Source organism: Lontra canadensis, unplaced genomic scaffold (genome assembly GCF_010015895.1).
Source record: "Lontra canadensis isolate GAN:19392208 unplaced genomic scaffold, GSC_riverotter_1.0 scaffold2, whole genome shotgun sequence".
Lineage (NCBI taxonomy): Eukaryota > Metazoa > Chordata > Mammalia > Carnivora > Mustelidae > Lontra > Lontra canadensis.
In genome coordinates this window covers 68,167,641-68,180,005 of record NW_022630996.1, presented here as the reverse complement: position 1 = coordinate 68,180,005, position 12,365 = coordinate 68,167,641, and the positions used below count along the sequence as shown (strand labels likewise).

At 37.0% G+C, this 12,365-nt stretch overlaps 1 protein-coding gene across 1 annotated transcript in view; it reads right to left on the bottom strand.

Annotated features, from left to right (window-relative positions):
• Positions 1-260: 260 nt before the first annotated feature.
• The window catches only part of ELAPOR2 (endosome-lysosome associated apoptosis and autophagy regulator family member 2), a 103,308-nt gene continuing 91,203 nt past the window's right edge, over positions 261-12,365 (bottom strand). The window contains exons 3-5 of the mRNA XM_032876569.1: positions 9,220-9,415; positions 3,404-3,551; positions 261-413 (exon numbers count right to left, since the gene is read on the bottom strand). Coding sequence (XP_032732460.1) covers positions 261-413; positions 3,404-3,551; positions 9,220-9,415 — 497 coding nt within the window. The remainder of the gene's footprint in view (positions 414-3,403; positions 3,552-9,219; positions 9,416-12,365) is intronic.

Genomic DNA, 12,365 nt, shown 5'->3' with positions numbered 1-12,365 from the left:
AAACTTACATACCCCAAGGTTCTGTGTGTTAGCTTTGAATGGCGTGTTTTCTTGTCAATGCCCCTTTGAAAAGGAGGAAAATTGGAGTACGATGGGAAAGAGAAGGGAAAGAAGCCTAAGGAGAAAGAGAAAGGTAGGAAAAAGTACCTAAGACAAAGAACAAAGAGCCCCTGTCCTTGGAACTTTGGGACAATTTCTTCCCTAACTAGAAACTGTCTAAATTAATGAACCATTTTTTCTTCTTTGTTCATAAACTTTTTTTATAACGTTGGGAAAAGGAAGGAGCAGAATGGGGGTTGGTGGGGAAAAGACAAACAGAGACTTACAGAATGAGAGCCCCATTCTCCATTGTCTGTGAGTTTTACCCACTTGTCTGCAGTGGTGTCCATCTCCTGGCACTGATCGTTTTGAATCTGTGGATTAAACACAAGGGCCCCAGTAAAGCTTCTTGAATAATGACTTTAATTAAACTCATTACTCAGCATAGGACAGGCTGCAAGAGCTTCTTTCAATAGCTACTAACTAATGACAGTGAGTAATTCTCAGCAAGTAAACCTACCAAGACCTCTGGAACCTAAGTGGCAACTGTATATGGTGATTCTAAGTAAAGGATTCCCATTATTGTAACAAAAGGGTTAAGAAACAGAGAGGAGGGAGGGAGAGAAGATGAGAGCAGCTAACTCTGAAAATTCACAGAAGGGAGAAAAAATCATTTCGAAAATCTTACCAAAATTTTAGAAGCTTTCATTCACCATCCAGGCCCGATAAAAATAAAGTATGTTTTTACAAGACTTAGAGAAGCAAGGTTTTAAGTTAATAAATAAATGACACCTGCTTTGTTATCAATTCCCCAGGACTCATTCCAGACATGCAGGTAAGTAGCTACGGTCAAAGTCGAAGCCCTAAATGTTGATTTGGGGGGCAATGTCAAGCATGTGCCATACCAGTTCAAATGACTGTGTCTACTATCTTGAGCACCAAACACACGGTGCTCTCCAGACCATTCTTAAAAATGCCTAAGGGTTTTTGCACATGACTTCTCCAGGCCTGTGAAGAATACACAGTCATCAAAAAGCAAGGCCATTTTGCAGTACTGCCCACAAGTCAGCAATAAAGGCGGGTTGGGATAAGAACTTGTCACCTCTACATCTTGGCCACTTCATTCATCGTCCTGACCAGTTTACCAACAACATTAAAACATTTGCTGTAATAGGTATTTCCTAAAAGCTTATAAGCTAGAAAACAGATCTTTTTAACATCCAAAAATACTAGAGACTATCAGCCACTGAGGATATTTGTTTAAGCTGAATTTAAGTATTATATTTATACATACTTCTATAATAGGCATAATGACCATTCTAATGCAGGTGTTAAGCCATTTCTAAGCAGTTATGCACCCTAAATATACCTTTGGTGGTCCATGTGCGGATAAGCTGAAAGCTTTTTTTTTTTTTTTCTTTTTTCAGCTAAAAGCAAACATCATGTGTTTTGGGGGTATTTTAATGTCATTCTGGGATCTGATTTCTGTTCTTCAGTAAAGGTATAACCTTGGTCCAATCACTTATTCCCTCTAGGTCTTGACTTCATCATTTAAAAAGAAGAGTAGAGGAGCTGAATGAAATTCCCATAGTTCTAAAATTAAATGCTTGACTGCTTTAAATTATGGGATGTCGGAAGGTACAACTGTATCTTTCAGTCTTCAGACATTTCCTTTCCATTAACCATGAGCCTGATGACTGAAGTGTTGACGCTCTGAGTCAATAAATTGCAACCTATAAACCTGAAACATCAATAAAAGAAGGAACTCACCACCTCTTTTCAGTCTGTAACCTGAACAAAGGCACCATTCAAAGAAAGTAACGAAACTTCATGCCTTAGGAGTACCTCTACTTAAAATTCTCAACTTACTCAACAATACAAAACTAAATGCTTATTTACTTCCTAACCTTACTCTAGTTTTAGTTATATTGCAAACATGTCCCATGGAATAGAGAATCATTTACTCTAAGCAGTGTTTTGCAAACAAAATGTAGCTTAAAAATCAAATCAGTTTGAATATTACTTAACATCCTAAACTCCTCAAAGGATATTAGGACAAGGAGGATCCTTAAAGCTCTGGTCATACAATCCACTTTCCAAAAGAGAATGCTGAGAGCCAGAAAGTTAGCTTAATTACCCAAAACACACAGCCAACCACTGTACTTGGGACTTGAGCCAGAATCTCTTGACTTCAAGTCCAAGGCTCATACTTTCATGGTAAGTATCTCTTCCTATCAAACTTCTGACTTACAAATTTCCAAAATCAGAAGCAAAATAAATTTGTTTTAGAATTATCAGTACCTGGGCTTCTGAAATCTGAACCAAAGAAACATTTTACAAGGCAGTTTTCCCCAGCTACCTGTACATCACACCTTTTTTTTTTTAAGAAGTCAATCTGAAAATATTTTCTCAAGCATTTGAGAGACTGCCACAACAGATATTTGCTAGATTAGATACAGTTTATATTATTTTTTAAAGTTTATTTATTTATTTATTTAAGCAATCTCTACACCCAGTGTGGATCTCGAACTCACAATCCCGAGATCAAGAGTCACATGCTCTTCCAACTGAGCCAGCCAGGTGCCCCTATATTAAATATTTAAATAATTTTAGTAGCAACAGTCTATTCTTTTTAATGTAAATTCAGTTGATTAACATATAATGCATTTTGAGTTCTGGAGGTAGAATTCAGTGATTCATCAATTTCATGCAACACCCAGAGCTCATCACATCACATTCCCTTTTTAATGCCCATCACCCAGTTGCCCCATCCCCTACCCACCTCCCCTCTGGCCTACTCTGTAAGACTTCTATTTCATCTTACATTCTATAATGCTATTTCTTCTCTTACCAAAAACATCAACTATCTCATCCCCTGATTCCTTTAGATTATACCAAATTGACAGAATCAGAAACACATAACCACTTCCACTTTTGAAATATTGCCCATGCTTATACTTAAATCAATCAAATATTTGAAACTGCAAGGAGAAAAAAAAACAAAAACTGAAATTGGTGAAAACATATTTTGAATGAAATAACATCTGTAGCTATAAAGAAAATTAAAATGAGTGTTGAGTGAAAGCATTTTTCACTCATAGTCTAAATCAAATAGTCATCTAATGATCATAACCAAAAATAAACAAGTCCAATGTTATTCAACAAGATGAGAGCTCAGAGGTAAATAAACAATATTAAGCAAAAATAAAATATTACAGAAAAAATAAGGTTTTCTTTTAATATTAAAAGGTTCAGTTGACAGAAAAAACTGAGGAGGCATATCACGCAAAAGCAACAACCTATTAAAAGAAATTTTACATGAATTTCCCTCAAAAAGTAAGTTCTAGAACATAAAAGGCCTTACAAAGAACTCAAAGAAGATGTTGTTGTCGACATACTGGTACTCAAAGAAGACATAACCCGACTTCTTGAGGTGCACAGCATAGATCAAAGATACCGTGCAGTCATCACGATTGGACTCTATGTAATTTCCACGAGGGACCCAAGAAGAGCTGTGGAAACAAAACCAAGATAGCATTAGGAACCCTCTTCTATTCACAAGTTACGTAAGTCAGTTTCGAAAGTAGTTCCATTAGCAAAGCACAGCAGGGAAGTCTAAAGCTTTTCTGGAACTCAAAGGCCAACAAATTACTGGGAAAATGTTCATTTCCTATGGCAAAATGCTTCCTAAACCTCGGTAAGGTTAAGTGATCCATTTGCTAGGAAACAGCTATTTTTCATCAAAAACTTGGTCACCAAGTAGATGACCACTAATTGCAACAGTCTGAGGTAGAATTATTCTCTCAAGTAACACCTGAAATTTTATTTATACACCTATGTATCTGCCAAGGAGATGAGGAGTTCCTTGAAATGAAAGAAGGAAAAATACATTGGTGAACAAAATTTAAATTGTAAATTTAATCATAATTCTGAGCTAAACCAATAAGGAGTCACATGTTGACTCTTGGGGAAAAAAAAAATTTTTCTAACAAACAGTATGAAAGCACAACTTAACAGCCTTCTTTGTTTATATGGATGATAAGAGTCAGCTTTTAGCAAATTCTTTTCTTTTTTTTTTCTAAAAGAAATCTGAAGACTGGGATTTCCACATCCCAACATGACTCACTAACTGGTGCTGGAGTTGCCCTTTCTCTTTCACAAACTGTTAAACTAAGGAAAATAACATGAGCCATATTCAGGCACTGACAATAGGCAATGCCAGATTGAGATTCTTGAGAGCAGGATAATGCATGAGGCAAAGCCCAAAATGACTTTGACCTCACTCTTCAGGACACTTTCCAGACTGTGGCATCCAAGCAGAGCAGAGTGGTCTCACTGAGCTAAGGAGCAGAGATGAGTGTTTAGGGCAGCTGAAACAGCTAGAATTTATGGGCCTGAGAATCAGAGAAAGCAGGGGTCCAGAAGTCCATATGGAGTTTCTCTGTTGGCCCTGGGCTTGAGGCTGGAGGATACAGACAGACATGGCAGAGAACAGCCATGCAAAATTGTGACTTAAACAGAGAGACCACTTTAGTGGGAGTCACAGAAGCTTCTGGTCACCCAGAGAGGAGAAAACTTGAAAACCACATTGGGCATTCATCTGACACCCCAAAATCGCCACCCTGGGAATAGGGCCTTGCCCTAGAGCAGGTATCAGCAAACTTTTTCATAAAGAGCCAGAGAATAAATATTCCTGGTTTTGTGGACCATCTGGTTGTTCCTGCAATACTGAACTCTGCTATTGTAATTGAAAAGCAGCCACAGACAATGCATAAATAAATGAATGCAGCTGTCTTGCAATATAACTTTGTTTACAAAAACAAAGGGCCCACAGGTCATAGTTGGCCAGCTCCTGAACTAATAAAGGCTGTGATCTAGAACTAAGAGTGACACCACTACAGAGCCACCCTAAAGAATAATAAAACCAGGCCTGATGAGATCAAGGTGCTTTTTCAGCACAAAAACTGCCTGCCAGAACAAAATTCAGCATCCTTAAAATAAAAAAAAAATTTAAAAATCCACATTCCCTACACCTCAACATTCACAATGCCCAAGATACACTAAAAATTTACTAACATGCCAATAAATGGAAAACTACGACCCTTCGATGAGAAAAAAGACAGTTCAAAAAAAACCCAGACAAGTATTTAAGGTAGTTCTTACAAATATAGTCAACTATAAATAAAAGATGAACACAGTGAGTGAAGGGATGAAGAATCTCAAGTATTTTAAAGGAAGTAAGAGCCATAAAATAAACTAGATGGAAATTCCAAAACTGAAAAATCACAGCATATACAATTTGAGAACTCCCCAAAAAAAGTGATGATAGAACAATAAAATTTAAAATACTTTAAAATACTTTAAAATACTTGAGATTCTTCATCCCTTCACTCACTGTGTTCATCTTTTATTTATAGTTGACTATATTTGTAAGAACTACCTTAAATACTTGTCTTTTTTTTTTTAACTGTCTTTTTTCTCATCGAAGGGTTGTATTTTTCTATTTATTTGCATGTCTAGTAAATTTTAGTGTATCTTGGGTATTGTGAATGTTAAGGTGTAGGGAATATGGATTTTTAATTTTTTTTTTATTTTAAGGATGCTGAATTTTGCTCTGGCAGGCAGTTTTTGTGTTGAATCTGCAATACAAGAGAAAAAATTGGAACAAAAAGAGCCTCAGCGACTTTTAGACAATATCATGTGGTCTAACATACATGTAATTGGAGTAAAAGAAGGAAAAGAAGGAGAGGATAGGGCAGAAAAAACATTATTGGTGAAATAATGGCTAAAATAGTTCCTAAATTTGGTAATGGTATCAACCTACAAACCCAAGAAGCTCGCTAAACTTGAGGTAAATACATGAAAACCAACACCAGACACATCACAGTCAAACTGTTGAATAGCAAAAATATAGAGAACATTTCATAACTAGGCAGAGAAATAAGGACACAGGTGCACCTGGGTGGCTCAGTGGATTAAAGCCTCTGCCTTCGGCTCAGGTCATGATCTCAGGGTCCTGGGATCGAGCCCCACATCAGGCTCTCTGCCCAGCAGGGAGCCTGCCTCCCCCCACTCTCTGCCTGCCTCTCTGCCTACTTGTGATCTCTCTCTCTCTCTGTGTCAAATAAATAAATAAAATCTTAAAAAAAAAAAAAGAAAGAAAGAAAAAAGGACGCATTATACAGAAGGGAATTAATAATAAAAAAATCAGCTTACTTTTCATCACAAATAAGGGAGAGTTCAGAAGGTAGTGGAACACCTTCAAGCACAGAAAGAGAAAAGTAAAGTCCAGAGTCTGATGTCCAAGAAAATATTCTTCAAAATGAAGGCAAAAATAAAGGTGTTTTTAAGTAAACAAAAGCTGAATTTGTGAGCAGCAGACTTGCATCATAAGAATGGATAAAGAAAATTTCACTGGTTGAAAAAAAATAATCCTAACATTCACACCTATGTAAAGAAAGGAGCACCAAAAATGGTGACTATGTAGATAAACATACAAAGCCATATTTTTTCATCTCTTAAGTTCTTTTAAAAACAACTGGGGTGCCGCCAAGACGGCTCAGTTGTTAAGTGTCTGCCTTCAGCTCAGGTCATGATCCCAGGGTCCTGGGATGGAGCCCTGCATCGGGCTCCCTGCTCTGAGGGAAGCCTGCTTCTCCTTCTCCCACAATCTGTGCTTGTGTTCCTTCTCTCACTGTCTCTCTCTCTGTCAAATAATAAAATCTTAAAAAAATAAAAAATAAAAACACTTGATTATTTAACATACATTTCATTGTATTATAGGCTTTATAATACGTTTCTAAATATATGACAATAGCACACAGATGAGGATATAACTGTAACTACTGTTGTAAAGTTTTACATCTTGTATAAAAGTACAATAACTCTAAAAACACTAGAATGCCTATTGTGATTTGTAGCCTTTGCAAACAAGATTAGAAAAGATACCTGAAGATATAAAAAAATTAAGCATAACAAAAAATAAACTGTACTTTTTCAAATTTTAAATTTTTGTTTAGCAAGACACCATTAAGAAAATGAAAAGGCAAATACGACAAAGAAAATATTACACATATGTGAATATGTATTTGCATGTACATGCATGCATGTGAATATTATGTAAGTATTATACTAATATATACATGACAAGAACTCATGACCAGAATACAGAAAGGACTCATACAGCTCAATAATAAAATGACCCCCAAAATAGAAAATGGGTAAAACTGATATCTCATGCACACACAAAATTAAACACACAGACAATGACTATATGAAAAGTGTTCATGGGAAATACAGCTTAAAACCACAAGGAGGTATCATTTCACACATGCACCCAGGAATGGTTAAAATAAAACAAGATTTGACAAAACAAATATTGGTAAATATGGAGTGTGACTAGAATTCAAATGTACCACTAGAGTCTACAACGATAGAAACATTTTGGAAAACTCTATGACCCAACCAATTACAAAGAATGAAAACAAGGTTGGATGAATGGAAAAAGAAAAGGAGGGAAGGAGGGAGATCATCATAGCAATGTCAGACTGAAACTCATATTAAGAAAATTAGATGAAACAGTACACTGAAAAAGTTGTACTTATCATTAAATTTCTTTAATGAATAAACTACATATTCTAAGTAGAAGAAAGCTATGTCAATATCTCCTGTTCACCAAAACAAAGATCTGAGATACCATAACATCCTACTAGTACCCTCTCCTAAAGAGCAATTTTATTTTTTTTTTAAAGATTTCATTTATTTGAGAGAGAGAGAGAGAGAGAGATCACAATTAGGCAGAGAGGCAGGCAGAGAGAGAGAGGGGAAGAAGCAGGCTACCTGCGGAGCAGAGAGCCCGATGCGGGGCTCGATCCCAGAACCCTGGGATCATGACCTGAGCCAAAGGCAGAGGCTTTAACCCACTGAGCCACCCAGGTGCCCCCTAAAGAGCAATTTTAGTTTAAGAAAATGAAATTACCTTTTTAAAATATATACACACTGAAGCACATATGTATACACATGTATATATGTATATACACGTGTACATATATACAAAGGTATATACATATAAATTATACATATGAAACATGCGTTATAAAATGTACATATAAATATATATTTTTAGAGGAATAATCCTGTTAATGATATCTAATGCCACAACCTTATATAAAGAAATGATTATCAGGAGAGTAAAAATGTCACTTGGAAGAGAGAGAAAGAGAGGACACTGGAAAGCAAGTGAGATCAAGGAAGGATAGGAAGGGGAGAACACATCTTTCAGCACAGCTAAATAATTCCTCAGCATCCTTAGCTCACGGTAAAAAGGCTGAGTTCCTGAGAAGCCATTTTTGTCAGAAGATAGCTAGAGGCCTGAAGTTTAATTTCCCATCCATGGCCATATGGAAGGAAATATTACATAGTCAATCCAAGAGAACAGGAAGGATTACAGCCCAAAATTAAGATTTTGCATCTTTTCAAAACAATTTAACATTCCACCAATGTTGTCACAGGCAAAGCTAATAAGTCCCTAAAGAAAGGAAGAAATTACAGCATAGGTAACAAAGTCAATATTATTGTAATAACTGCGCATGGTGACAGAGGGTAACTAGAGTTACTGTGGTGAACATTTCTTCATATATATAATTGCGTTAAATCACTTTGCTGTATGCCTTAAACTGCTGTATTATATGTCAACTATACTTCAATTCTAAAAAAATTTTTAAAAGGTAATAATTAAGCAAAGGAGCTTTCCACTTTATGTATTTAACCTACTCTCTCACAGGAGATAATAGGGTATCTAAATGAAGATTACACATTCTTTCTTTCAGAGGAAAAGAAAAATTAATCCAAAATTACCCATTAGAAATTCGAGAAAGGTTAGTAGAAATACCAGTCTTGAATGTTACAGATATATTATTAGAAAACTGGCTTGTTTTTCTATTAATAACTTTACTGCACCTTTGCATATGGTATTTATTATGTCCTAAGAGCAAATACTTTAACCTCATGAAAATTGAGCTACATTATCTGTATAACCATCCAAAAAAGATGACTCTTTGCAACTAGCTTCTCTGGAATCCCAGTCAGTACCAAGATCAGCCCCACCTTCTTTCTAGGAAAGAGCAACTACATGCTTCTCAAGGACTCAGTCAAGATCCAGAGACTCCTTTGGATTCTTACTTGTTACAGCCATCCGGCCTGCTGTCAGAAGGGCCAACCACAGTGTCCATGAACGTCGCCACGTTGGAAAATCCAGCTGGCAATTCATCCCACTCATCAAACTTGATGCCGCTGCCCAAGGAATAGGTACCTTCACCACACTTACTGCATACCTGGTTCTTCATTTCTAGATACTCTCCAGAAGCACAGGAGAAAGCTGGAAGAGAGAACGGAGAACTCGTTAGTCACTGCGTTCCTCCATCAATTTTGTCACCAGAATTATTTTGGTTTTGTTTTTAGATTTTTTTTTATTTATTTATTTGGTGGAGAAAGAGATAGCAAGAGCAGGGGGAGAGGCAGGCAGAGGGAGAGGGAGAAACAGGCTCCTGACTGAGCAAGGAACCCGATACGGGGCTTGATCTCAGGACCCTGGGATCGTGACCTGAGCTGAAGGCAGATGCTTAACTGACTGAGCCACCTAGGAGCCCCACCAGAATTATTTTTGTAAAGCTCTGGTCATGCCATACCCTAATTAAAGCTTTCTAAGCTTGTCCTTATTACCATATGTGCTTTATAATCTGGCCCCAACCTATTTTTCCAGGCTCATCACTTGCTCCTTCCTCTTTCAACCCTAACAAGATTCCTATCCCAAGATATTTCATCCTCTCTCTCCCTGCTGTGCTCCTCTTTCTCCAGAAATGCTAACTGATCCACCTGTTCTACTTGCCAAACTCCTGTTTCTAACCCCAAAATAGCCTTTTTTTTAAAAGATTTTATTTATTTATTTGACAGACAGAGATCACAAGTAGACAGAGAGGCAGGCAGAGAGAGAGAGAGGGAAGTAGGCTCCCCGCCGAGCAGAGAGCCCGATGCGGGACTTGATCCCAGGACCCTGAGATCACGACCCGAGCCGAAGGCAGCGGCTTAACCCACTGAGCCACCCAGGCGCCCCCCAAAATAGCCCTCTTTATAAGACCTCCCTGACCCCACTGGGCAGTCAGCTGGTCAGTTGTGTCTCTCTCTGTGCTCCTAGGATACTCTTCTCATAGCACCTGCATTAAAGCATGTGTGCTGTCACACACACACACACACACACACACATGAGGTGATGTATGTACGTATCAGTTGATGTGAGATTTTGAGTTTCCAGAAAACAAGGATCATTATTTTTGAATTCCTAATTCTATCTGGCAAATACGAAGTCCAAATAACAGGTTGATCCAGTGAGTGGGAACAAAATATAATGGGGTAATTGGAGGGTAGTGTTTCTCATGCAATAGCCAAATCAGTATCTCCACTTTTTCAACATTTACGACTCCGACCTAGTAGTCATTTCTGCAACCCACATTTTATTACTGATGTCAAGCTCTGGGCTAATTCTGAGAACTAACTATAACCAGAGACAGCAGGCATGGACATTGTGAAGAACAGTTGACACAGTTACAGAAAAATAGATAGCTCTGCTGCTAAGTTATTAGTCATTCAACAAATGCAAATCTATGGCCCCCAAGAGGGGGCTCTGTGTTCAAAGTGCTCTTAGCGACTCAAACACAGCAAAGGGCTTTCTAGTTATTTAATCAGGATATTAAAGAAACGAGAACAAAATAAAACCTCCCAATTATTCGATAAAGAAAAACAAGTCTCCCAGCAGAGAGTGAAAGAGCAAAGCCTCACATTTAGATACATTTTTCTTTTATAATACATTTCAAAACTTAGCCAGAAAAACAAACAAGTTAATTTTGAAAAACTATAGAATTAGAGCTAAACCCCACAGCTGTCTACTTATATATCCACTGAAAAGTTGTAATTTTTTCTTCAGAAAAGCTTATGATGCTGTACAAGGAAATTTGAACTCTCAAATCAACATCCCACAATTAGTAAAACATTAGGAAATAAGAAGAGTTTAAGCGAAAAATAGTGCATGCTGGCTACAAGGTCAAAACTATCCTGGGACCACATTGTACCACTCTTCCTGTGACCTTAAGTGAGTCACTTCATCTGTCTGGGGTCCTCAGCTTCTCTCTCTGGAAAATGAGATAATCATCACAATACTCTTATATGGCTATATTAATTAAATAAAATATAGTATAAAGTGCTTAGCACAGTGCCTGGAATTCAATAAACATTCACTACATGCTATTATTGTCACTACCAGAACTACCAGCAGAAAAACACAATAATGGGAAAAAATTTATTTCACTTTTACTGTTTATGGGGCTTCTAGAAAACTGATAAGTACTAAAATAAATCAAGCACCAACATTACATTAAATCAAGGGTCAGCAAACTCCAGCTCACAAGCCAAATCCAGCTTGCTTGTTTTTGTAAATAAAGTTTTACTGAAACACAGACACAAGCATTCATTTACATATTGTCTATGTTTGCTCTTGTACCACAATGGTAGAGCTGAATAGTTGTAGCAGAGACTATATCACCTGTTGAGCTGAAAATATTTACTTTCTGATAACATAGTCTTTGAAGATAGTTTAGCCTAGTGTCCTAAATGGCACTTTTAATTCATAAGGAGTAATATTTTGTTAAGTTGTTACAAGGGACTCTAGAAGGTAAGAAGAAGATTGTGTTATTTCAGAACGTTCATGGCCCTGTTAAAATCACTGAGAAGAGCCTCAATGCTCTAAGACCAGAAGGAAAGCTGAAAGAAAGTTGACAGTGAATGTTTTAAGTATTTATTACACAATATAATTCTTTTTATTCATGGTAAAATCCTGGGTTAGGCTCCTATGAGACTGGTCACAATATCTTCAGCAACAGATCAATACATAACCTTGTCTTATGTGTGTTTCAGTTGGAAAACATCTTATTTAATATATATAGTTGATTCGTTAACATTGAACTTAAAGCCAACAGCACTATAACTCATCCTTGAACTAAGCTTATTTAACCCACGTATTTTCTCCACAAGGCACATCACAGCCTTCTTGCACTTAACAGCACCTTACCACATCTGGGGGCCATTTTAGACAGCAAAATGACCAAAAAAAGCATAAAAATGCAAAAAAAAAAAGTGGCATTAAATAAATTGTAAAGAGGATACTTGTTGACACCATGAGAAATAAGGCAGAATGTGACTTGTTTGAACTCGACTGAGACCAGGTGATCAGGTGATTCAAATTTTTAAGCTCTGTGTATGTCAGCAAATGACCGTGA